The 26,319-nt window shown below is 43.7% G+C and overlaps 1 protein-coding gene across 1 annotated transcript; it reads right to left on the bottom strand.

Annotated features, from left to right (window-relative positions):
* Window positions 1–3,256: 3,256 nt before the first annotated feature.
* On the bottom strand, window positions 3,257–13,053 carry LOC103790736 (nuclear RNA export factor 2). Its single transcript, XM_035288836.3, has 20 exons — window positions 12,880–13,053; window positions 12,499–12,652; window positions 12,108–12,191; window positions 11,892–11,996; window positions 11,694–11,774; window positions 11,480–11,549; window positions 11,234–11,322; window positions 11,006–11,113; window positions 10,706–10,815; window positions 8,925–8,961; window positions 8,478–8,546; window positions 8,336–8,391; window positions 8,088–8,195; window positions 7,909–7,967; window positions 7,671–7,786; window positions 7,532–7,574; window positions 6,870–6,942; window positions 6,154–6,336; window positions 3,674–3,734; window positions 3,257–3,524 (listed from the first exon to the last, which is right to left on the bottom strand). The coding sequence occupies exons 1-20, from the start codon at window positions 12,912–12,914 to the stop codon at window positions 3,480–3,482; spliced, it is 1,686 nt and encodes a 561-aa protein (XP_035144727.1). The 5' UTR covers window positions 12,915–13,053; the 3' UTR covers window positions 3,257–3,479.
* Window positions 13,054–26,319: the final 13,266 nt, after the last annotated feature.

The following is a 26,319-nucleotide window of genomic DNA, read 5'->3' as shown; positions in this document are numbered from 1 at the left end:
GCGTCTCCCAGCTTCCAGGCACCACTGGGGTCCCCAGTGCCAACTGTGGAAGCTCTGGTGCACCTAGTCTAGCTGCAGCTTAGTGGACAGCTGACACATGCTGGCACCTGGAGCTCCCCACCCTGCCTGCAGCAGTGGCCATTTCTGACTGCACAGTGCTTGGACCACACACTTGCTCACACACCCTTCCCTGCTCCATGCAGTCTCCCATGGCAGGTGTGTGACACAGGCCGGTAGCATGAGACAAGTGCAGTCTGCCAGGTCGAGTGGGTGGAATGAGCACAGTGGGCCCGAGAAAAACTCAAGCAAAGGTGCCACCAGCCACAGAGGTTTTTAGCCAGAAAAGTGACACCTCAAAGATCCCATAACAGTACGAACATCATAGTGTGTACTTACACAAAACTAGATGGTATAGCCTACTACACACCTATGCTATATGCTATAACCTATTCCTCCTAGGCTGCAAATCAGTACAGTGTGTTACTGTACTGGATACTTTAAGCAATGGTAACACAACGGTAAGTATTTGTGTATCTAAACATAGAAGAGGTACCATAAAAATAGTATATAAAAGATAAAAAATAGTTACCTGTATAGGGCAGCTCCATTATAATCTGGTAGAACCACTGTCATATATGTGGTCCATCATTAACTGAAATGTTGTGTGGAAAGAGAGAGAGAGAGAAGCAGTAATTCTCATTGTTAAAGAGAAACCCTAAACAAAACACTTAGGTTCATGGATTGACTTCCCAGATAACAGAGCAGAAAAATAATGGTGCTCTGTGTAATTATAGGTTTTGAGTTCCTGGACATTAATTTACAAGTTTGTTTCTCTAGGGAAAGTTGCTTAACTTCTCATAACTCCTGTACCCTCAGCTGAATAATATCAACAATGAACAGTAACTTGAATAGCTGTAAGGATTAAATTAGATAAAGTACCTACTGATTAAAATCCTCGTGAAAACATCAATAATCTTTTTGCAGGCCACCTTCCAGAGAGAAGAACAACTCTGTTTTCACATATTCCTTGCTTAAGAATGCTTTTGTTCATGATAAAATTATGAAGCAACTTATGGAGAATATAAACACCCCGTTCTGGTTATGAGTTACATCTGAGGAGTAAAGGAAGGACAACTGAAATCAGGGGATGGGCTCTAACATTTGTCAAGTTTATTGCTTAATCTGGGTAGTGGATACACAAGTGTTGACTTCGTGGCTCTCTATAACATTTTGCTTATTTGATGTGTTGGATTAGTAACAAAAATTTTAGAAGCTGAAGGTTTATTGTGTCATAAATGTATACTCATGTTACCAAATGACTAAAATACTGCTAATTATAGAGATGAAAATATCAATAACCAGCAACCATCATCGTTGGAAAAAGAACTGTTAACATTTTCCTGCGTTTCATTCCTTTATTTTTTGTTTGCTTGCATTCATGCAAATATATTGCAAGTGTATTGTGGTGACATTTCATAGAACTGTGATATATACACAGTTTTGTGCTTTATTGTTTTGTTGATGTTTTAATTAATATTAAATATTTTGCTATGGGGAAAGTATTGAAGTTTGATTTTTATCCAACCGTCTATAGATGCACCTGTCTCATTTCTAGAACAATGCATCTGAATGCACGGATTGGAAATGCCAAATCTGTTTTATATTAAATAATGTTACAAATCTGGGACTGCTCCTGAGCTTTTCACAGTCTCCCTTTAAGCTGTATGCCAACCAGTCTGTTCCAAACAAAGATGAAAGTGCAGCACCACAGAACAATTACATTGCCTGGCAGTGCACACCCCATTCACACAACTCTCCTTTTGGATGGTGGGGAGGAGTAGCAATCAATACAGTGAACGACGCAAACGCATATTCATCACTAGAAGATGCTGGGCGTTTGATATGGTCTGTCTCCATGTCCCCACACAAATCTCATGTTAAATTATAATCCCCAAGTGTCAGGGGTGGGGACTGGTGGGAGGTGATTGGATCAAAGTAGCAGATTAACCTTTGCTGTTCTCATGATAGTAAGTTCTCATAAGACCTGATGGTTTAAGTGTGGCACTTTCTCCGTCTCTCTCTCTCTCGCTCTCTCTCTCTCTCTCTCTCTCTCTCCTGCCACCACGTAAGATGTGCCTTGCTTGCCCTTTGACTTCTGCCATGATTGTAAGTTTCCTGAGGTCTCCCCAGCCACGCATCCTTTACAGACTGCAGAACTGTTAGTTAAACCACTTTTCTTTATAAATTGCCCAGTCTTGGGTAGTACTTTATAGTGATGTGAAAATGCACTAATACAGATTTGCTCTGAGTGCTTTCAATGCAATGATCCATTTAATCCAAGGCTTAGAGAGGTACAGGAGCTTGCCTTTGACTGTTAAGGCACTGCAAGGAAGAACAAGATGGGCGTTATTCTTTTTGTAATGACAACTATCCCCTTAGTTCCTAGTTTTAAGAAATTCACACTCCAACATACGGATCCCTAATGTACATGTACATAAAGAGCTGAAAGGTGCAAATGGTAGGAAATAATGTATGCCAAACACGAAAGTGGAGGCATAATTTATAGGACTATGACTTGACAACGTCATACTGCTATTATTTTAATTTTGAAAAGTATGCCTGCTGATTGTCTAATGTGCAAGCGTCACAGAAGTGTGGGCAATAAGTTGGGCAAATGTCCCGCTCAACTCTGCCTGCAATTTGGAACTGACCACCTTACGGTCAGTTCTCAACAACTGCTAAATGCCAGTCATTGAGAACTGACCATAAGGTGAGATTCTATGCTACTGCTGTTTGTTTAGATGTGAAAATAAATGGCTGAACACCGTCGAGACCATGGACATGGAGCACCCGATGTCAGCTCTCTGAGGAGTGCGCTGGGCCAATGGGCTGAGTCTTCTTCCCCCTGCAGGTGCTGACCTCAGGCTCCTCCTCGAATAGTGCACCTTCGGGAAAGGGAGGGGTCGAGACTGTGGATGAAAGCTCCTGGTGTGCCAAGGTAACATGCCTGCTTCTGTGGGCCTCCAGATCGAGCATCTGGCAGGGTTCCACTGTCTCTCAAGGTCAGTCTCTGGAAGGAGCATGTGTCCTTTCTCATCAGGGTTTACTGAAAAAATTACCTACGAAGGAAAGCCAGATTGATGTACCTGCTAAGGCCAGCCAGGGGCGAACAGGTATGCAGGGCTTTCAGCCCTGGCCCCACTGGTGCATGGTTGGGGCAGGAGAAGAGCAATCCAGGGCACACAACGTACACCGTGCAACGTCACTCTTTATTATGAAAATAAACAGGGATCATGAGTGGGGCAAATACACAGGGCAAGTGGCTCTTCGGGTGGTTATGGCATTGCAGCCTGCCAGTTAACTTTGGCTTCCTGATCGGCCAGGCCTCCAACGCTGCTCCTGGGCATGGCCTTCGGCTGGTGAAGAGAGGAAACAAAGAGGATGTGAGCGAAGACAAAGAAGACGTGGAAGGGCTTCTTTCAGGGGATCTGCTTGAAGGCCTCCGCTGGGATCTTGCCCTTGGTCTAGAGGAAGTAAAGAAAAGAAGGAGTTGGGATGTCAGCAGAGCCAGGTGCCCTGAGTTCCATCCCCATGCTACCCGGACTCCATCTTCTTGGCCCTCCTGACGGCCCAGAGACAGCCGTCTTTTGCCCACTTGATTCCCAGACCTCACCTGGAGCACAGTGAAGATCTGACCAGCTCTGGTGTAGTTCCACTCATTGTCCTGAAGGCACCTGGGGTGGGAGAAGAACAGGTGCTCTCCATTACTGCCCCAGGACAGGCATGCCGACCGGGCAATGCCACACTTACTCTATGCTACCTTTCTTCCGGGACACACGTATCAATATGAGCACTCTTGTAACCATGAAAAAAGGCCTAAGGAAAACCAAAACGCCTATCCCTGACATTCATGCCCACCAGAATCCCAATCAGAAAAACAGGGGTATTCAAATGAACAAGGGAGCTTAATACATACTGGTAAAGAAAGATGTTCAATAAATAACAAGTGGAAATTCAATAATACGTTTCTTTTTGATTGAGATATAATGCACGTACTGTAGCAGTCACACCATTTTAAGGTGTACAATTCAGTGCTTTTACGTATATTCACAAGATTGTGCAACCATCACAACTATCTAATTCCAAACTATTTTGATCACCTCAAAAAGAAACTCCTTAACTGTTAGAGACGACTCCCCGTCCTCCCTTTTCCCCGGATCTTGGCAACCACTACTCTGCTCTCCGTTTCCGGGGACCTGCCCGTTCTGAACGCTTCATGTGAATGGAATCATGTAATTATGTGGCTTTTTCTGACTGGCTGCTCTCACTCAGCACACAATGTTTTCAGGGTTCACCCATGTCATAGTATACATCACAACTACATCCTTTTGTATGTATGAATGAATAATTTTGCAATAGTATTCCACCGTATGGATGCGCCACATTAATCTATCCATTCATCAGCTAAAGGTCACTCGATGTGTTTCCATTTTTTGGCTATTTTGAATAATACCACCATGAAAATTCATGTGCAAGTTGTTGAATGGGCATATATTTTCATTTCCTTTGGCGTGGGATTACTGGGTCATGTGTTAACTCCGTATTTAAGATTTTGAGGAACTGCCAAAATCTTTTCCCCAGCGACTGCTCCATTTTATGTTCCTAGCAGTGATACATGCGATTTCCAGGTTCTCTGCATTCTCCCCGACATCTGTAATTATTCTTTCATTGATTAAAGCTATCCTAGCAGGTATGAAGTGGTAACTCAGTGTGGTTTTGATATGCATCCCCCTAACGACTAATGATGTTGAGAAGTTTTGCACGTGCTTGTTGGTCTTCTTTGGAGAAACGTCTATTCAAATCATCGCCCCATTCTCTAACTGGGTGGCTTGTCTGTTTCTTGTTGAGTTGCAAGGTTTCTTCTTGTCAGCGATGTGATTTGCAAATCTTTTCCCCTGTTCCACCGAGTCGGTTTTCCACTTTCTTGATAGTGTCTGTTGATGCACCAAAGCTTTTAATTTAGATGAAGTCCAATTTACCCTTTTTTCCCCCTTTGGTTGCTTGTGCTTTTGGTTTCCTATGTAAGAAATGGTTGCCTAATTCAAGTGTACATCTTCATGAAGAGGTATATCTTCATGATGTATACATCTTATAGTGTTTTACAGTTCTAGCTCTTACTTTCAGGTCCTTGATCCATTTTCAGTCAGTGTTTGCACGTGATGTGAGTTAGGGGCCAAAAGTAATTATTTTGCAAGAGGATATCCACTTGTCCCAGCAACATCTGTAAAGAAGACTATTTTTTTCGTCCGCTGGATTTTTTTCAGCACCCTGAATGATAATCAACTGAACATAAATGACGGATTATCTGTGGACTGTCAATTCTATTCCATTGATTCCCTTGTCTGTTCCTACATCCGGACCATGCACTCTTGATTAATGTAGTTTTGTAGCAAGTTCTGAATTCGGCAAGTGTGAGTTTTCTAATGTTGTTCCTCTCTTTCAAGATGGTTTTGGCTGTTTTGGGTCCAGTGCATTTCCACATGAATTTTGGGATTACCTTGTCAATTTCTGCAAAGAAGCCAGTTGGGATTCTGGCAGGGACTGCAATCAATCTGTAGGTTGTTCTGGGCGGTACTGGCATCTTAATGATATTAAGCCTTCCAATTGATGAATAGGGGATGTCTTTCCATTTATTTAAATCTTCTTTCGTTTTTGTCAGCAGTTTTGCAGATTTCAGAGTGTAAGATTTGTGCTGTGCTTAAGTTTGTTCCTACTTATTTTATTTCTTCTCATGCTACTGTAAATGGACTTCTTTCCTTAATTTCATTTCTTGGATTGTCCCCTGCAACTACGTACACAGAAGTGCGAATGATTTCTGTATATTGTATCTTGCAACCTTGCTGAACTTTATAGTAGTCTGTTGTGCTGGATTCTTGCAGATTTTACATACGGAAGGTAATGTCATTTGGACATTGTGCCATTTGAACACTTATTTACCTATACCTTTAAAAGCATGATACCTTTTTCATGGGCCCACTTCTTTTTCAAAGCAAAATATCCCAGTTGTTATTTTTTCCAAACTGCACGTGAGTCTCCACTGCTCACTCCTCTGATGTCCCAACCCCCCCATCCCTATGTACTCTCAGCACTCACTTCTGAGACCATTCCAGCTTCATCCCAGACTGGGCAGAGAAAGCCTGCACCATTTCCTGCCGCTCCTGGGAGAGGGAGAGCTCAGAGCTGGAGGAGGGTGTGGACACTGGGATGGAGAAGGCACTCTGAGTCTCTTGGTGGCTGGCGTCCCTCACAAATAGCTCGTCATTCACGATGCACAGACTGGAGGAAAGAAAAATGCACCCTCAAACCGGATAGGTAGACAACTCCACACCCCCGACAACAGGATCCTTCTTAACCACTGCCACTCAACAACCAAATTCCTTCCATATCCCTACTGTGGCCCCCTCCCAGAGTTTTTTGGCTGGTACCCTCTTACCCTCCCACGGAGTCCACTTTTGGAGAGACTGTCTACCAGCTTCACTAGATTTTCAGATCTAAGCCCAACACGTTTACCTTGCACAGGTGCCCAAGGAAGTGGATAGCCTTATTCCGGTTTTCAGAGAAAGGCACCGAATCACAGAGAGGTCGGCTAAGTTGATGAAGGTCACACAGTTTGTGAGTGTTGAGGTGAGGAAAAGAACCCTACTCTGACTCCAGGGCCCACACTCTTAAACACTAGGCAAGACTGCTCCTTGGATCTACCCGTCGGCCTTCCACAATATTGAGAACACTCCAAGGACTGCACCCACCACATTCCCACAACACTATCCCCAGGCTGGGATGGGTGCTACCACCCACAACACAGCACTAACCTGGAACTGCTACCGGGGGTAACGATGAAGGTCCGGGTGAAGGCGAGAACAGAACCCTGAGACTGTCCTTCCACTTCAAAGACAACAAACACCACCACCTTAGAGTTGTACAGGCTTTACATGCTCACACAGTGATCCCCAGTCAGAGTCTCGCTTGACACTCACACAGAAGGGGGGTAGACCAGGACAACTGTTCACATGGAGTCAGGAGGACATGGCAGGAATGGGGAGGGCAACGATGGGAACAATCCGCTCCCAGTGATAGGGCCCCTATCATGTGTGGGGCCCCGTGAAAACCACAAGTTCACTTGATTCCTATTTCACAGTAGCCCAAGAGATGGGTTATTGTTGGTCCGATTTTGCAAATGAGGCAACTGAAGGGTTAAGTAACCAGCACAAGTTCACAGGGTAGGAACCTGGGATGAGAGCTGTCAAACTCCACAGTCTGTGTCCTTAAAGCACGCCTGAGCTGAGCAGGGCAGACAGGCATGGACCTAGTTCAGACCAGGGTGGTTTGCGGGCACAGTGAGGGTGGGAAAACGTGGAGGGAAGAACAGGAGGGAAAGGGACAAAATCAGGGAAGCTGGGAGAGTTCTGAGAGGGAGCCCAGCAGGTGGCGGGAAGCAGCGGGGATCTGGGGAGGGGACTCTACAGACACTCACCTTCCTTGAACACCCCGTTGACAGAAAAGCAGAGCATCCACTTCTGAAAGGGAAGGGCTCAAGTGCTCAGGATCCACATTAACCTCCTTACCCACCTCTGGCTCTCTGGGCCTGCGCAAGGGAGGAAGCAGGTACTCACTGTCTGGTACCACATGTCCACCAGGATGGAGCTGAGGTCATGCTCAGTCTTGGGCAACGTGCTGAGGAAGTCCACAATGTCACGTTTTGTGTGCTTCAGCAGTTCCTCCCTCAGGTCTGTAGAGGAGAGGAGAAGGAACGAATGGGGGTCGGGGGCTGCCACACTCTGATCTGTGGCCTCTGTGATTGCTCCCGCCACACCCCCTTACCTTGCCCACTCTTCCCCCTCACACACTTACAGGGGTCCTTGAGTGTTTTTATATTCCTGCTATCCTCGAAGTACTGGCTCAAGCTCTTCCTAGGAGAGAAAGAGGAGCAGGAGTGGGTGGTCCGGCCGGTGCGGACATTTCCAGGAGCTGGCCTGTGTCTGCTGGGGAGACACACGGCCATGGAGCAGGGTCTGAGCCCTGATACTCACGGGGCTGAGTCCTCGGGGTTGAAGGGAATAGTCGTGGAGAAGCAGGCCTCCTCATGGTAAGCACCAAGGAGACCCCGTCGATCTCCAGAGTCATAGATTGAGTAATATCTGTGGGAAAGCAGTGAGGATAGGCTGTCTCTGTGGCCTGGGCCCCAGATGAGACCGGAGAACCCCCATGAACTGACCTGTTCATGGGTGGCCCAGCCTGCCTCAGCCCTCCACTTCCTCATGGTCCCAGGGATACTCACTGCTGCAGGAACTGCAGGACTGTATGCTTTAGGGTCTCAGATCCATTACAGCTTTCCTGAAATCAAAAGACAATTTGGACCTATGCAGTGGACAAAGCCTCCCTTACAACACTCCAAATCTTGCTTGGTCCTTCTTCCTCACCTTGCAGGGTTTCATTAACTCAGAGCTGTCGGTGTCAACATTCATTGCTGGGGCTAACTCTCGGCCGTCCTGGAGAAGGAAAGAGGAAGTCAGCAGTGGAGACCAAGGAGGTGGAGCCGGATGACCGGTAAGATGAACATCTTCCCGGGGAGAAAAAGCATCAGAGGCCAGGTGGGAAATGGCCCTGGAATTTCCGGTGGGCGGCTTTCTCATGAGGTGCCAGACATCTCTGCAATTACATGCCAGCATGGGTGTTTGTGTGCGTGTGTGTTTATGGACACATTTTTCCAGGCAGAATATTCTTGTCCTTTTCAGGAATCCATGCCTCTAAAATGGACGAGGGTCTGATATAAGCATGTAGTCTAGGCAAGACCCAAAGGACTTGAGGGCAGGTGTGGAGGTCATGTTCTTGAGTAGGAGGAGACTGACGGTATGATAGATACTTACCAGGCGTAACAACTTGGGGAAACAATTCTGGATGGCACTGTCCGAAACCAAAAATAGAATGAAGTGACTGACAGTTCAGGGTTGTGTGGCCTCTCTCCCTCTCCTTTGTCCTGGTTAGCTTCCACCTAGACTGCCCTGACTCCCTTTTCTCCAGCGCCACAAGAAGCAGCATTGGGAGCCCAGGCTCCAGGGCTTTCTTCCCCTCCCTCTCTTCCTCATCTTTTGCCAAGCCAACATGCAACATGGAAGGCTCCGCAGGGAGCAGGAAATGGGGTGGGAACCCAGGGCTCTGCTACCTCACTGGCTGTCCATCAACCTGGCCAAGAGCAGGCAAGCCCTTAGGGATGGCCCGGGGTGCTGGGACAGGGAGGTGAGTGAGGCCGGGCTCAGGGGACAGGAAGGGGAAGGCGGGGGTGATGACAGTAGAAATGGGGTGAAGGTAGGGGTGGGAGATGAGAGACAAAGGAGAATCAGGATGCAAAGCAAAGGGAAGGGAAAGATGCTCTACTGTGGCGGTGGACTTCAGGGAGGAAGAGAGGAGAAAAGGGCTCCCCTGCTGCAGCCCTTTCCTTCACCGCCCCCTGGCTGGCCCTGGAGACCGAGGCAGGAAAGGAAAACATGTACCTGTTGGGCTCGGGCCCACTGGATGCAGCTGGAGCCTTTCTCACCTGTGTGAGCTCAGTCTGAGCTGGGCATGGGAGACAGAGCAGCCACGGGGACAGGAGACCTTCTCCCAGGAGGAGTGAAGCATCAGACCCCAGCTCGGCATGGTGTTCAGAGTCTGGGGACCCCCTCTCCCGGCCACTGCATTGTCTTCTGGTGGTCCCTGGTGCCTGCACCCCAATGTGCTGGCACCTTGACCGAGGAAGGCTACCCGTCTCTGGCTACCCAGGGCTCCTCTGAGGGCCCAGGCAAGACAATGTGAGGTGTGCAAGGAAGGAGGGGCAGTGACTTGAGAGGTCTGTCTTTCTGTCTCCTCAACCTCTTCTGCCCAGTGCTGACTCGGGAATGTGGCCCACTTCTGGTTCCCTGACTCCTTAAAGCCAGGTTTCTCCTCTAGGGGGGCCCAGCTTCTGGCATTGGGCCAGAGGAAGAGACGGCACGACAGCAGCCACCCAGGGCCTCGCCCCCCAGCATGGGGCACGGAAGTGCCCACGCCAGCCCAGGACAGGTGTGGGGACCTTTCTGGAGCAAGAGAAGGAGAACCCCTCTCGGGGGAGAGTGGAGGGAAGTCGCATCTCACCATGGAGGCAGGAAGGCCGGTCTCAGCATGAGGCCCAGGGCCACAGGACTCTTCTCGGTCCAGGGCACCAGCATCTGAATACTGCTGGTCCTGGGGAGGTGGGGGAGCCCCACTTCCTGGAGCACACCCACAGAAGACTGCTGGAGGAGGCTGGGCGGAGACAGGAGGGAAAGGCACCCCAGAGCAGGTGAAAAGGGGAGCGTGTCAGAGGAAGGAAAGGAGACAGCTAAGCATAGATGATTGAGTGATGCCGAGAGAGGAGAGGGAAGGGGAGGGGGAGGGGGAGGGGGAGGGGGAGGGGAAGGGAGGGGGGAGAGGGAGGGGGGAGAGGGAGAGAGAGGGAGAGGGGGGGAGAGAGAGAGAGAGAGAGAGAGTGTGTGTGTGTGTGTGTGTGTGTGTGTGTGTGTAGGAGGGGAGGAGGTCTGTGGTTCCTCCCAGAGGACCAAGGCTGCCTCTTCCTGCAGTGGGGCACCTTCAGATACAGCTGTTATGCAGGGAGCAAAGACGCCCAAGAAGGGCGACAGGGGTTGCCACTGACCTTACGTAGGCAGACTCGTCAGAGAAGGTGCTGCATAAGGGGTTCCCTTCTAGCCACAGCTCTTCGAGCTTCAGCCCTTTCACCTTGCCCAACTCCCACACCGACTTCAGCTAAGAAAGATGGGGAGAAAACTGGAGGAGGGCCAGGGAAAGACAGACACCTGGGACCCTGGGCCCCAAATTCCCCCAACCCTCACAGTCACCTACAGACACCAGACACCTCTGCCTGCCTGTTGCCAACATCCTGACGTGTACTGCCATCCATCCTCCACCCAAAGTTGATCTGGCTCCTCCTTCTCACCTCATTTCTGGAGAGGTTCAGGGTCTTGACTTTGGGGGCCTTCTCTGTAATGTCAGACAGGCCATCCAGCTGGTACAGTTTGTTGTTGCACAAGTTCAAAGACAGTAGCTTTGGGTCAAGAAGAGTTAGTGTGGCAGCTACTGTCTTGGGCCTCGGAGACAAATCTGCCCTCCACCTTTTCTCTTCCACCCCTCTAACCAAAAACCAGCACTTGGCCTAAGGCTTCACCTCAGGGAAATTCGATTCAATGACCTTCAGGGTGGCAGCCATGCAGTTTCTTCGATTCAGGATTATATCAATATCATGGCCCGTCATGTCTTCGGGAAGCCAAGAGAACGGAATCAGAAGGCTGGGAGGGCCCTGGCTGGACCAGAGCCAGCACCAACCCCTCCCTAAATTGCCATTCCTAAGTCTCCCTCCCAGGCAGACTGCTTTGCCCCCCACTTGCCTTAGAATTGCTGCTGTCAGCCATACCTGGGTCAAAGCGGAGACTTTGGAGATCAAGAGCTTGCTTGGAGACATCATATCGTTTGTCCATGGTCAGCTGCAGAGGTCGAGATGAAGACAGAGACTCTGAGGTTCTCGTGGTGGTGGTGGTGGTGGTGGTGGTGACAGGGAAAGAGGGGGCCAGGGGAAGAAGAGGTGCATCCAGGAAGTGGGTATGCAATGATCCTGGAGTCTGTATTACCTTTAGCAACTGCATTTGGCTTGGCTTCAACTTATTCTTCACAGAGTAGGGTGCAGTAGACTGATTGACAAATATACATATCTGCAGGAAGGAGAGGCAGGGTAAGTACCAGGACCTCTAATCCCAATGAGGGTGACCAGCCTCCTGGCCTGTCTTCCTGCCCAGAGACTAAGGACAGGGAATGCCCTCCGCACACACCTTCCGGTTCTGGTCATCACAAATCGTATAGTTGACATCCTTCAAAGCGGAGGCAGTACCAGCACCTTGCACAAAGAAGTGTGCCCGATTTTGGAAGTAGTGGAACTACAGGGAGTGAGGGCAAGAGCAACGGTGTCGGAGGCCAATGGCCCCTGCTGAGCCAGGCCTCTCCCCGTACCCCGTGCCCACTCATCTGGCTTCACCATGCTCTCTTACATCGAGTGGAGTGAAGGGGACACTGCAATGGCTCTGGATTGAATTCATTAGCCACGCCTTGTCATACTTTCCCCCATAAGGAATCTGAGGGTAAAAAGAAGACATAGGAGAGAAGGGAGAGACAATATGGAACAAACGATGGAGAACAGAACCAACCAGCTCTTTTTTCTTTCTTTTTTATTCCAACCTTCTACGTAGTTTGGACTTCTAAAAAAGCGACCCCTGACATGATTTCTTATTTATTTGTGTGCCAAATATGGATTCCCTAAACTCCCTTTCCCCTCATTCTGAAGCTCTCCTCCAAATAATCAACTTAGGGTGTTTTATGTGGTCTCCTTTCTATCAGGTTCCAGAGTAGTCTACCTAATGCAGACCTCACCAAGATACTCACTGTGACCTTGAACCAGGCCCTCGTTTTTCCATCTCGCGTGTCCTCCATCATTTTTCTCTCTGGAAGTTTTCTGTTTCTCCACGTGGTAGTATAGATTTGATCTTCACTATGCCATTTCACTAGCTTCCTGCTGCGTTCGATGTTATAAGGAGTGCTGTGGGGAAGAGGCGAGAAGGCCGGTATCCATTAAGTCTAAGGAAGTCTTCTATACACGCTCCCCTCACTGACGCCAGGGCTACAGTTAGGATTGCTTAGCCATTATTCTGCTTCCAGCATTCCTCAGTTCTCTAGTGAGAGAAAAGAAGGAAGACCACGGAGAACAAAAGGGTTGCACAGTCCCGGGGGACTGCTACGTGCAAACCAGGCTGCCTGGTCGCTTACTGTCTTAGTTGGCGGTCCTTGTGGACATCCCCCATCTCCACGCTTCCATCATTCTCCTGGCGCTCTGAAGGCAGAAGCTCATGCCCACCGTGTTCATAACGAGGGTTCCTCTTGTCAAAATTATCCTGGAAAGGACTCCCACCTTTCGTTCTCCCATGGTCATGGCGTCCTGCAACGGGGAACAAGAAGAGAAGTTCGAAGACACGTCAATGGCCCGCTTACCACTTACCGTGCCGTGGGCTAACTCCATGGTAGGGTAAGCAGAGCGCCAACCCGCCCCAAGGGACCGGTCGCACAAGCCCCAGCAAACAAACTCCTCTGCCTGTCCAGATACAAGGGCCTTATCTCACAGGTGGCACAATCAGGGGAGGAATCTTGGGAGAGGAAGCAACTGTGTTGAACCTCTTAAAAAAAATGGAGCAGGAATTACACAGAACAGAGGTGCGCGTGTCCATAGCTTAGACTAGATACCAGACGCACACCTGGAGAGGGTCCTAATCTTGCCTTCTCTCGGGCTTCTCCAATCTAACACACCGACCACACCAACACCTGGGAGACAGCCTCTCTCGCACCTCCCAAATCCAGTCCCCCAAATGCATTCTGTGAACCATCAGCAAGCTGTACTTCTTTCCCGGCGTAGCACAGGCTTTAATGACAAGTGACACTGATGTAACAGCTTCTGAAGCTGCCCCCCTACCTCCAGCCTTGCCCTCAACAATAGTCAGTTGGAAATATCCAGAGCAGGCTTTCTTTTTGTCCAGCCTGAAATGCTTTCAGCCCAAGAGACAACTCTTCCCAAGCAAGTGACAGAATTCCCAGAAAGAAAGAAAATCAGCAAGGATATTGAAAACCACTACAGTAACAGGATCTGAAGGACATAAGTAAAACACTGTGCCCAACAACGAAAGCAGAGCATGCTTTTTCTTTCCCCCTCTACCGTCTTGTAGCACTCACGAAGGTAGACCATCTCCTGGGGCATCAAACAGACCTCAACCAATCTCAAAATGTACACGTCGTCTCAGGGTACCCGTATGAATAAAATTTCGGTCACTGCTGATCTCTCTGCAATGTACTACTGATTATGGCCGGGCCTCAGATGAACTTCTGTGGGGGCTGGGGACGGCGGGTCACTGCTTTCACTGTGTGTGACCCACTGTCAGGACAGTTCTGCTCCTCTCGGCTGTTCTGGGATTTTCCCTGTGTGCCATTAGAAGGGATATTAAATGTAGGCAGAGCGTTTGACCTAGACATTCCTGATGCTCGGTCCCCACAACTTGGAGGTGGACCTGGAGGGCTCACTTTCTCTCACACTCTACATCCCACCGATCAGGATGGATGTATCTTCTCTTGGCTCTACCTTTAAGATATATCCAGAGTCTGGCCACTTCTCACCCCCTCCATTGCTACCTACCCTGGCCAGGTCACCAACATCTGTCTCCTGCATTATGCTGCCATCCAACCTGTCCTTCCGCTTTTGCCCTTGGCTCCCTTACCATCTATTTTCAACACAGCAGGCAGAGGGACCTTTTTAACGCCTAAGTCCAATGTTGTCATCCCTCTACTCAAAATCCTTTAACAGGGGTTTGGGGCCCATCGGTATGTTAAAAAGCTAGGAGTACATAACAATACGCAGCTACAGTGACAACGACAACAACAACAGCAACAACAAGGACCCCTATTGCTGACATTTGGAGGATGCCCGGAAACAAACTCATTTTCAGGAAAGTCCATAAATGAAAGGGAAAAAAATCAAAGATTAAAGTGAGGGTGAAGGGCACGTGGTGAATATATGGAGCACAGGAAGAGTCACCGTCATTTCTGAGAACCAGCATTACTTCAGAAATAATGTCACTGAGGGGAAGAAGGTGTAAAAGTGAGCTATCCAACAGCTACAGCTACAGCCTCAGGCAAGGCTTTGTGTTGGAAGACAGCACAGATGATAAAAAGCCACAGAGGGAAGAGACAGAGAGAGAGAGAGAGAGACGCTGAAGACAGAACACACACAGGCGCACATCCACTTGCTGAACTCTGGCATCTCAGCACAATCCCTGTCTCGTAGCTGCGCTGCCAGTGTTACAGGCGATCCCAAGAGTACTCTAAACCAGCTAGTGCTTCTCACCCAGACTGCCTGGACTTCCCCTCCGGCCCCACCATGTACTGGCTGATCCTCCCACACAGACATAGTAGTGAGTATCCTTTATGACATCACGTGCATTCCTACTGGTACTTCCTGTGTTATTCTGGAATTCTGCCTATGTCACTGCCATGCCACTGAGTGCATCAGCATCCCTGCTACGGCACGGAAAGAATGGGGTAAGAAGAAAGCCAACACTTGCCCAGTGGCAACCAACAGTTGCTCCGTGTTGGGCACACTCACTAGGTTTCTCTTGAGCTCCTCACAGAAATCCCATGACAATCGTATCCACAGTCTCTTTTCAGATCATGGATATGAGGCTCACAGACGTCGGGTACATTTCCCAGCCAAGTAAGTGGCAGAACAGGAATTATGTCGTCACCGATATTGGTCTGCCTCTACACCCTGAGTGCTCCTCCAGTGACTGCACTGGTTCTCCCTTAAATGGCAAGCTTTCGGGTCTCAAGGACAGACTTTGGTGAGCAGGCCAGGGATGATGTTTTGTGTTAGTCACTCCTGTTGGGGTGGGAACCAGGTGCTTGGATAAGGTGGAGATCTCTGTCTTCGACCAGATGGGTGAAATCTGTTTGGGCCACGGGTTTTCAGATTAGGAGTCACTTTGGGCGGGTGGTGTCTGTGGCACAGAAGAAGGGCCTCATTAATATTTGTTAAAAGAATGCATGTGATGTAGGTTTGGGATCATTGGCAAAACCACTTTTGAGAATACATCCACCTCAACCATTTCTACCGACATGTATTTGTATTTATTCCAGACCTATTCGGGCTGCAAAACTATTTCATAACCTGCTTGCAAAACTAGAATGAACTACTTTTTTCTTCTGCAACATTAATATTTTTTTCATTAATGTATCCTTAGAAATAGAACTAAGTACCTCCCTACAGACTAAGGCTAGAACGGCAGCTTTGAGGATCTCAGAGAAGGAGGCTTTTGCAAACAGCAGTGACGGAAATGAGGAGAGGCGTTCCCTGAATCCAGCAGACAGAGCTTTCTGGGCATGGGGTCTCTGTAGGAAGAATGTTCTGGACCTACAGGCATGTTGTGTTCACTCAGCCTTCCGACAGACAGGAAGTACCATCCCTGTCTCAGGGAAAGGGAAGAGTGTGGGTCTGTGTGTCCATGGAGCCCATGCAAGCAAGTATTTGTATTTTGTGTTACATGCTTCTAGAATTAGGTTACAGATAGGCATGACTCCAAGTCATGTTGGGAAATGCATCGCCACACAACACTGGAGACCACCGCACATTTCTTTTCATGTGTCATGTATTATATATGGCCAAATTTTGTTTCTTGTTCAGAATACGCTTTTTTCTTTTTTTTTTAACCTCTCGGTGTTTTAATATTTGAATTGACAGTTTTAAAATAAGAAAGTAATAGAGTTCTCTGCACACAAAAGTAATGGAACAATATCCGCGGGTTGACCAGGGTTACAGAGCACCCCCAGCGGGGGAGACCAAAAAACCCAGTGGAACACAGCCAGGGCTTCAAAGTGGGTGTAAGATTTTGAGTCCCTGATCTACCATTCCCAGGAGAAGCACATGAATATTTTTAAGCATAAAGTGGTATTTTCCATGAGATTTACACCACCATACCCTTCCAGTAACCGTGTGTGAGTCTAATTTTCTGCGATATGCCTAACCATTCAGAAGTCATTCTTACACTTTGATCCAGACATTTCACTTTTTGAATTTATCACATAAATCGCTCTCTGTCTAAATATATACATATAATTATATGGCTGTGCCTTACAGGTGCCTTGGGACAGAAGGATGACGGGACCAGAGAGTGGCTGATATTGTCCTGGGAGAAGTAGAAATGACTGTCATTGGAATCAAGTAGACATGGCAAGGAAGGGGCATGACATACAGAGTGAAAAGGCCAAGGGATGGATGTGTGGGTCAGAAAGGAGAGGGTGAGGTGAATACAGAGAAGACAATGAAACACACATTGAAAAAGCCCCTAGGGAACTGAATTCATCCTGGTGATATGCTCCCCTCTGGAAGCCCTCCTTCCTTCCTGTCCGTGTACATCTTGTCTGTCCCTGTTACTTCACTTCAAGTTGAACACCAGAGAAACAGTTCCCGCACAGTCCACAAAAGGAGAGATGGTACAGGGCAACCGTGTGCAACGACGAGTTTCTTGCCCAGAAGCCTGGAGTCAGGGGTCACTGGCTCCAGACACCACACCCATCATTGCCCACCAGACTCTCAGTGGGCCCTCTCGTACCACTCATTTCAGCCTTGACACAGAGTCGCACAGGATTGGTTATGGGCACAGGATTTGAAATCAGATCCATCAGGATTTCAATCCTGGTGCTAAACTATATGAACCAAGGCAAGTAACTCGCTGTGACTCAAGTTCTTTTTGCTCCTTTTAACCGTGACTCAAAGGTAGTAACAGATAGTAACAGTTTCTACCTCATGGGCTACTGCAAAAATTAAATGAATTAACACATGGCAATATGTGAAAAGCACCTGGAGAAGTGCCTGTGACCTAACAAGCACTATAAATAAGTTGTCTGTTGCTATGTCCAGATCCTAGTACAACATCTGGCATTTACTGAGGAAGAAATATGTGTTAGTTACATTCGTTGTCATTAATCTTCCTGGAAATGAGAAGGAAAACAGATGGGTGAATAGGGCCAAATTGTTGTTTTGGTCATTAATGTGTTTTATAAAGTGGCAGTATTAAAGCAAGGAAACCATGTTGGAAAATAATCCGGCATACTGATTAAGGAAACCAAAATAAGAAGCTCAGAAACTGAAATACGTATATGGAAAGCTTCCGTGGTGATGGTGGTGGGGATTTAAGTTTCTCATTTCCAATTTCATTATTCAAGAAATTGTTCTGGTTTAAGTGGTAAACTTTGAAAATTAGGCTAGAATATTTCTGATACTACATGATACAATGTGAAAAAATGTCAGGATGTAAAACTGTGTATTACAGACTGATGTCAGCATGATCTTAAGCTAGAAAGCTACAAGTTGTCCTTCTATATAATCCCGAGTTAACAATATATGGCTCAGAATACCTCTGAGAATTCTAGAGACAAGTTGAGAAGCTACAGCACTTAGGCTATTGGAAAACCAAGAGGAATACTGCAAACGGGATAGGAAAATTTGTAGTATTTAGGGCATCCATTCATGCTTCTTCTCCTGTGTGGCATAGCATGGAACGACCATGAGAAACTTCTATACTGGGCTCCTTCCTCACAGTGAAAACAATAGTCGGCTATATGTCCAACGTAACGTTCTGGTTCATCTGGAAGCTTCCCAAGGAGCTAGTTTCTGTCTTCCCTGACTCAAGAGCTGATGGGACCCAGGCAATATTTTGAACACTGCTGAAAACAGAAGTAAGGAGCATGTTAGAGCTTTCATTCTACAGGCAGAAGCCAAGGGAACAATAGGTTAGAAAATGCTTGAGAGATCCTAGAATCTCCAGCTGGCCTGTTTATTGATGATCTTCTCTTGCACAATGCTAGTATACAAAGGCTGTGTAAGATGGCTAGTTTTCTAAATACTCAAATTATAACAAAAGTAAGAGGGCAGAGGAACATGGCCCAATCAAAAGAAGAAATCAAACTCTGAAAACCAACCTAAAGAAACACAGATCTATGAGCTGCCTGACAGAAAATTTAAAATAACTGTCATAAAGATACTCAATGAACTAAAAGAGGACACAGATATACAGATAAGTAAAATGAATAAAAGAATGGATTAACAAAATGAGAATTTCAACAAACAAATATAAACTATTAAAAAAGATAAATTTTAGAGCTAAAGATACAATAATGAAACAAATGTTTATTAAAGGGGTTTAACAGCACAATGGATTAGGTGGAAAAAATAATCAGCAAAGGTAATTTTTCAAATCGGTCATTTGAAAAACCAAGTTAGAGAAGCAAAAAGAAAAAGCAATGAATAAAAGTGAAGAGAACACTTGGGACATGATCAAGCAGGCAAGATATGCATTATGGAAATTCCAGAAAGAAAAGAGAGATAGAAAGAAGCAAATAGCTTATTTGAAGAAATAATGGTCAAAAACTTTCCAAATCTCAAAAAGGAAATGGATGTATAGATTTAAGAAGCTCGAATATCTACAACAAGGAAAGTAAAAGAGAACCACACTGAGACGCATTATAATGAAACTGTCTAAAGTCAAAAATAGAATCTTAAAAGCAGCAAGAGAAAAGTGATTTGTGGCAATGGAGTTTCCATAAGATAATCAGAGTATTTCTCAGCAGAAAATTTGCAGGCAAGAAGAGAGTGGGATGATACATTCAAAGTGCTTTAAGAAAAATAACTGTCAGTCAAGAATAATGTATTAAGAAAAGCTATACCTCAAAAGTGAAGGGGAAATCAAGAATTCCTCAGATAAACAAAAGCTGAGGATGTCCACTCCTGCCAGACCTTCTCTAAAGAAGTGCTAAAAACAGTCCTTCAAGTTGATACATAAGGACAGTAGACAGAAAGCTGTAAAAAAAATGTAAGATTCATCAGTAAAGGTAAACAAATGAATACATAAAATAACTTGCACTGTCGTAATTTTATGCACAGGATTTAAGAGACAAAAAGGTTTTAAAAAACATAAACATATTTTAATGAGTACATCATATATGAAGATGTAATTTGCTACATCAATAACAAAGTGGGAGATGTGGAGCTATAAAGGAGTAGAAGTTTGTATGCAATTACAGTTAAGTTATATCAACTTAAAATATGCTGTACCTTTAATTTAACATGTTTTATGTAATTGCAATGGTAAACCACAGAGAAAATATTCACAGGATATACATAAGAGCCACTGAGAAGGGAATCAAGGCATACCATTACCAAAAAAAATCGATGAAACACATAGGAAGTCAGTAAGAGAGTAAAAGAGGCATGAAAAAGCTGCAAGACATACAGAAAACAATTAACAAAATAAGTTGTCATCAGTAATTATTTTACATGAAATTGGATTAAACTCCCCAGTCAAAATACTTAAATAGGCTGAGTGAGTAAAAAAAAGACAATTAAAATTTTTAAAATTTTTATTTTACATTCTGGGATACATGTGCAGAAGGTGCAGGTTTGTTACATAGGTGTATGTGTGCCATTGTGGCTTGCTGTAGCTATTGATTGGCCCTTCATCTAGGTTCCCTCCCCTCACCACCCACTCCCCAACAGGCCCCAGTGTGTATTGTTCCCTTCCCTGTGTCCATGTGTTCTCATTGTTCAACTCCCACTTATGAATGAGAACACGTTGTGTTTGGTTTTCTGTTCCTGTGTTAGTTTGCTGAGGATGATGGCTTCCAGCTTCATCTATGTCCCTGCATAGGACATGATCACATTCCTTTTTATGGCTATATAGTATTCCATGGTGTATGTGTACCACATTTTATTTGTCCAGTCTATCATTGATGGGCATTTGGGTTGGTTCCATGTAAAAGAGACAAATTCAAAATTAAGAAAAGACTGTTACAAGAGACAAAAAGGACATTATATAATTATAAATGGTTGATTCACCAAGAAGACATAATAATTATAAGTATTTAGGCACTAAACCTCAGAGCTAGTAAGTACATGAAACAAATTTTGAAAGAATTAAAGTGAGAAAAAGATAGCCACATGGTAATAGTAGGATACTTAGATACCCAACTTTCAACACAAGACAAATACAACCAGATAAAAGATCAATAAGAAATCAGAGGACTTGAACAACACTAGTTTAACTGGACCTGACATATATATATTTATAAAACATTGCACCATCAACAGCAGAATATGCATACTTATCAAGTGCACATGGAACATTCTCTAGGATAGATGACACTAGGCCACAAAACAAGTCTTAAATTCAAGAATATTATAGTCAAACAAAGTATCGTTTCCAATCACTATCAATAGTACAAGAAAAACTAAAAGTCTACAAATACATGGAAATTAAACTACGTATCCCAATAAATAGGCCAAAGAAGAAGTCAGAGGGGAAACTAGAAAATACTCTGAGACAAATAAAAATGAAAACACAACATACTAAAAATTATGGGATAAAGCAAAAGCAATGCTAAGAGGTAAATGTAGAGGTGTAAATGTGTACATTAAAATGAAGAAAGATCTCAAATCTATCTTTATAACTCAAGGAACTTTTTAGTTTAAGAAGCAAACAAACCAAATCCACAGTTAGCAGAAAGAAGGAAGTAATGAAGGTAAGAGCAAAAATCAATTAATTAGAGAATTAAAAACTGCCAGGAAAAAAATAAACAAAATGAAGAGTGGGTCTGTTGAGAAGATAAACAAAATTAAAAAACTTTAGCTAGATTATTTAATAAAAATGGATGATTCAAATAAATAAAATTAAAAAATAAAAGAGGGCACACTACAACAAAGGATACAGAAATAAAAAGGATTACGAGAGAATACTATGAACAATTTTGCACGAACATACTGGAAAACCTCGGAGAAAGGGATAAATTCCCAGAAACATGCAACCTCTTAAGACTGAATCATAAAGAAATAAAAAGTATGAACAGACCAATAACAAATGAGGAGGTTGATTCAGTAATCAAAAACCTTCCCGACAAAGAAAAGCTGGGACCAGATGGCTTCACTGGAGAATTATATGAAACACTTAAGAATTAAGACCAATTCTCCTTAAACACTTCCAAAAAATTGAAGAGGAAGGAACACTTCCAAGATCTGTGAGGAAAGTATTACCCTGATACCAAAGCCAGACAAAGACACTAAAAGAAAAGAAAACTACAAACGAATATCCCTAATAAATATTGATACAGAGATCCTCAACAAAATACTTGCAAACTGAATTCAGCAACACATTGAAAAGATCATAGGTCAGGTGTGGTAGCTCACACCTTCAATCCCAGCATTTTGGGAGGCCAAGAAGGAGGATCACTTTAGGCCAGGTGTTCAAAACCAGTCTGGTCAACATAGTGAGACACTGTTTTGAGAAGACCAAAAAAAAAAAAAAAAACAGCTGTGTGTGGTGATGCTACTCAGAAAACTGAAGCAGGAAGATTGCTTGACCCCAGGAGTTTGAGGTTACAGAGAGCCCTGACTGCACCACTGCACTCCAGCCTGAGTGACAGAGTAAGAGCCTGGCTCCAAAAAAAAAAAAGTTTAATCGCCATGACCAAGTGGAATTTATTCCTGGGATGCAAGGATGGCTCAACATATGAAAATCAATGCAACAAAATACTAAGAGGATGAAGTACAGAAACCACATGAGCATCACAACTGATGCAGAAAAAAGCATTGAATAAGATCCAATATCATTTATGACAAAAAAAACAAAGTAAGACTAAAAGGAAACTACCTCAACATAATAAAGGCTCTTATGAAAAGCCCACAGCTAACATCATATTCAATTGTGAGAGATTGAATGAACACACACATGCATATACACACAGAGGCACTCATATGGCTATCCTTTTTTCTTTCCTTTTTAGTCTCTATAGTAAGGCACAGCACATAAGATTATGAGTGCTGGAATAGTTGCCAAGTGAGCTAATTCATGGTATATTTTACAAAATCTTTTTTCTCTATTATAAATGGTATATTCCCAATGAAAATGCTGTTTTCTATATTTTGCAAGTAATTTATATTATTCTTATAAGCATTTCTTATACAGAAAATTATAAGTTTTATGTAAAGATGATTATATATATATATATATATATATATATATATATTTTTTTTTTTTTTTGAGACAGAGTTTTGCTCTTGTTGCCCAGGCTGGAGTGCAATGGGGCGATCTCAGCTCACTGCAACCTCCGCAATTCTGCCTCAGCCTCCCTAGTACCTGGGACTACAGGCGCACACCACCATGCCAACCTAATTTTTGTATTTTTGGTAGAGACGGGGTTTCACCTTGTTGACCAGGATGGTCTTGATCTCTTGACCTCGTGATCCAGCCGCCTCAGCCTCCCAAAGTTCTGGGATTATAGGCGTGAGCCACCAGATGATTATATTAAAGACACATGCACATATATGTTCATTGGGGCACTGTTTACAATCACAAAGACCTGGAACCAACCCAAATGCCCATTGATGATAGACTGGACAAGGAAAATGTGGCACATATACACCATGGAATACTGTGCAGCCATAGAAAACAATGAGTTTGTGTCCTTTGTAGGGATATGGATGAATCTGGAAACCATCATTCTCAGAAAACTGACAAAAGATCAGAAAATCAAACACCACATGTTCTCACTCAAAGGTGGGTGTTGAATAATGAGAACACAGGGACACAAGGAGGGAAGCATCACACACTGGGGTCTGTTGGTGGGGGCTAGGGGAGGAGCAGCAGGGGGAGGGGAGGTTAAGGGGTGATAACATGGGAGAAATGCCAGGTATAGGTGACAGGGGGGTGGAGGCAGCAAACCACCTTGCCATGTATGTACCTGTGCAACAATCCTGCTTGATCTGCACATGTAACCCAGAACCTAAAGTACAATGAAAAAAAGGAGATGATTATATTAAGACTGGTTTTCTTTCTTATCACTTTTATACATTCAAATATGTGTGTGAGTGTGTGTGTGTCTGTGCGTATTTTGGCTTACTTTAATGCCTGGAAAACAGTACAATTTTGAACAGAAGTGGTTATTTGAGTCATCCTTGTCTCTTTTCTGATTTAAAAATGGGAAGCTGTTAATGTTTCACTATTATGTATAGTATTTGCTGCTTTTAAAAAAATACCCATTATCAATTTAAAGAAGTGTATTTCTATTCCTGGTTAGCTGAGAGTGCTTGCTATTGTTGTTGTTTAGTCCGGACTGAACTAAACAACGTGTTGAATTGCACTGCATACTTTTTTTTTTTGGATCTTTTGTGATAATTGTCCTTTTCTCTCCCCTTTGTTCTACTGAAGTGTTGAATTACATTATGAGTCTCCTTATGTTAAGCCAATATTCCAAGCTTAGGATAAACACAATTTTGTTCTGCTGTATTATCTCTTTTAGCCACTACAGAATTTAGTTTTCTATAATCTTATTTCTATATGTGCATTTATATAATTATTGAGATTGAACAGTAATTTTGAATTCCATGTCAAGAATATATTTAAGAATTTCTATTTCTTCAACATAAAAATTATTTTTTTCTGGAATTTATATAATCTAAATTTTCAAATTATTAGCATCTTTTTAATAACATTATCTTATCCTTATCTCTCTGCTGTAGCTACAAGTGTGACAGCCTTTCCTTCCAAAAATGGTTTATTTGTGCCTATCTGTAATCTTCTTGATTCATATTGCCAGAAGATTTATTATCTTAACTTTTGAAAGCATTGACATCTGCCATTTTTATTTGACTCTTTCACATCTTTTATTATTTTCATTAAATTCCCTGTTATTTTCATTATTTGTTCCTTGACAGTAATGGAAAAATGAGATAGTTTTATTATACATATCATAAATGAACAGTAGTCTTTTCAACTACCATTAGGTTTTACCTTACAATGTTTATCTGTGAATAGATACACTAATATTCAATACATTTATTTACTTGGAAAAGACTTGTGCCTTACCAATCCTTTAGAGTTTAGCCAATTTCATCATGTCTATTTAATTCCATTACTGGAATATCAGCCACTGGGGTTTAGAGGTTGCTGATAAGCACAGCATTACTTAGCCTCTCCTGACTCATATAATTCATCTGTAAGTTAAAATGACACCCTTCAGGATTTTTCTGAGAGTTAAATGCAGTCACTTTCATGATGAGATTATCACAGTGCATGACATGTAATAGGGACTCAAAATGGCAGCTATAATTATTAAATTATAATAAAATTATTTTTAGAAATTGTAGAAAATTTTATAAAATGAACAAATTTGCATCTGTTAATTATGGCAGGTAAGTTGTATCCTGATTTCAAGAGTGAGGCAGTTTATTTATTGCTATGGACAACACTTCCTAATGAAATGTTAAGCACTTATTTCTTGCATCATGATATTAGAAGCATGCTTCTAAGTTGGGGGTACTAATAAAGAAAAAACATTGGAAAGAGTCAAACAAGAGAGAGATTGACTAATAAAATAAAATGAGCTAAAGAGCAATAAATAACTTCTTAGTGAGAATAGATTATAATTATTTTTATAATATAATTACTAGTAAACATACATTCCTTTGTTGTTTGTAAACAAATGTATGAAGTATTAATGTGGTAGAAGATATTTTGTTTGAACAGAATTTCCCACAGTGTTTGTAAAGAACACCTAGTACCTCAACTACTTTTTGGAAAAATATTCCATATTCATATAAGTTGGGGAAACTATCCCTCCTTTTGAAATTCATGTTCCATATTAGTATATTATCTACAAAAATGCTATGATATGGAAGAAATCTTTTTACCCTCATTTATGTGTGTCCCACATTTCTTTAATGGTAGAGTACACTTTTGTTGTTACTGTCTCTCAGACCTAGTGTTTTCCAGAACAAACCTGGAAATGCTGAGATGAGAGGAAAATAAAGTGGATTATTTAAGCTACATTTAAATAATGTGAAATATCTCAAGTTTAACCTTATTTCAAACAACAGTTAAATCCACCATAAATGTAAACATAGTTCTTTATTTGATGAACTTTATTCATTTAGTACCATCTTCACGAATTTTGTGAAATGAGAATATCACCTATAATTTTGCTTAAATACTTTCTGAAATTGATTCACTAGTTATTTTCCAAATGGAGGAAAAGTGAGAGTTTTCAAGGAGTCTAAAAAGCAATTGTTAGAAAAATCAGAGCACTGGGTTGTGATGCAGAAGACAATAGTGGTGTCTGGCTGGACTAGTTTAAGCTAATTAGAGATCCCAAGCACAACAAGATTATGGTATCTTACTCCATATGTACTTTGAAAACAAATGGCCTTCCAAGTAAATGTTAAGAACAAATTTAGAATCTTCACCTGCGGACTACTTTCACATTTTTATCAATATATCAAACTCTTTTTTAAAAAGATCTTTCTCCCTCCCTCTCTCTCTCTCTTTACAAAATCAAATAAGACATATAAATTAATATTGGATTGGGAATCATCTATACAAACTTGCATCTAGGGAACCTCAAGTGTCCTTAATAACAGCATAGTCAGAGGAGGAGAAGAGGACAACATCATCCTGATTCATTCAGCATTGAATCAGGAAGGGCTTTAGTGTGTGTGTTGGGAGGGAGTTTCTCACCTAGCTCCTACAGCCCAGTGGCTGAGATGAATTACAAGTCCATGAATCCATGCTGCCTTTCCTAACCCACCTCACCCCAACTCCCCTAGCCCCACCTTCTGCCCCAGTGTTT

The sequence above is a fragment of the Callithrix jacchus genome, chromosome X (assembly GCF_049354715.1).
Source record: "Callithrix jacchus isolate 240 chromosome X, calJac240_pri, whole genome shotgun sequence".
NCBI lineage: Eukaryota > Metazoa > Chordata > Mammalia > Primates > Cebidae > Callithrix > Callithrix jacchus.
The sequence above is the reverse complement of the archived record's forward strand: the minus strand, read 5'-3'. Positions and strand labels throughout refer to the sequence as shown.

Bases quoted from the DNA above. Each gene is read 5' to 3' on its own strand.
- LOC103790736 (XM_035288836.3), bottom strand. From the start codon at position 12,914: ATGGGGGATGTCCACAAGGACCGCCAACTAAGACA. The intron at 8,392-8,477 runs GTGAGGAAGAAG...TTTTGATTTCAG, and splicing joins AGTTAATGAAACCCTGCAAG to GAAAGCTGTAATGGATCTGA. The intron at 8,196-8,335 runs GTGAGTATCCCT...GCTTTCCCACAG, and splicing joins GTCCTGCAGTTCCTGCAGCA to ATATTACTCAATCTATGACT.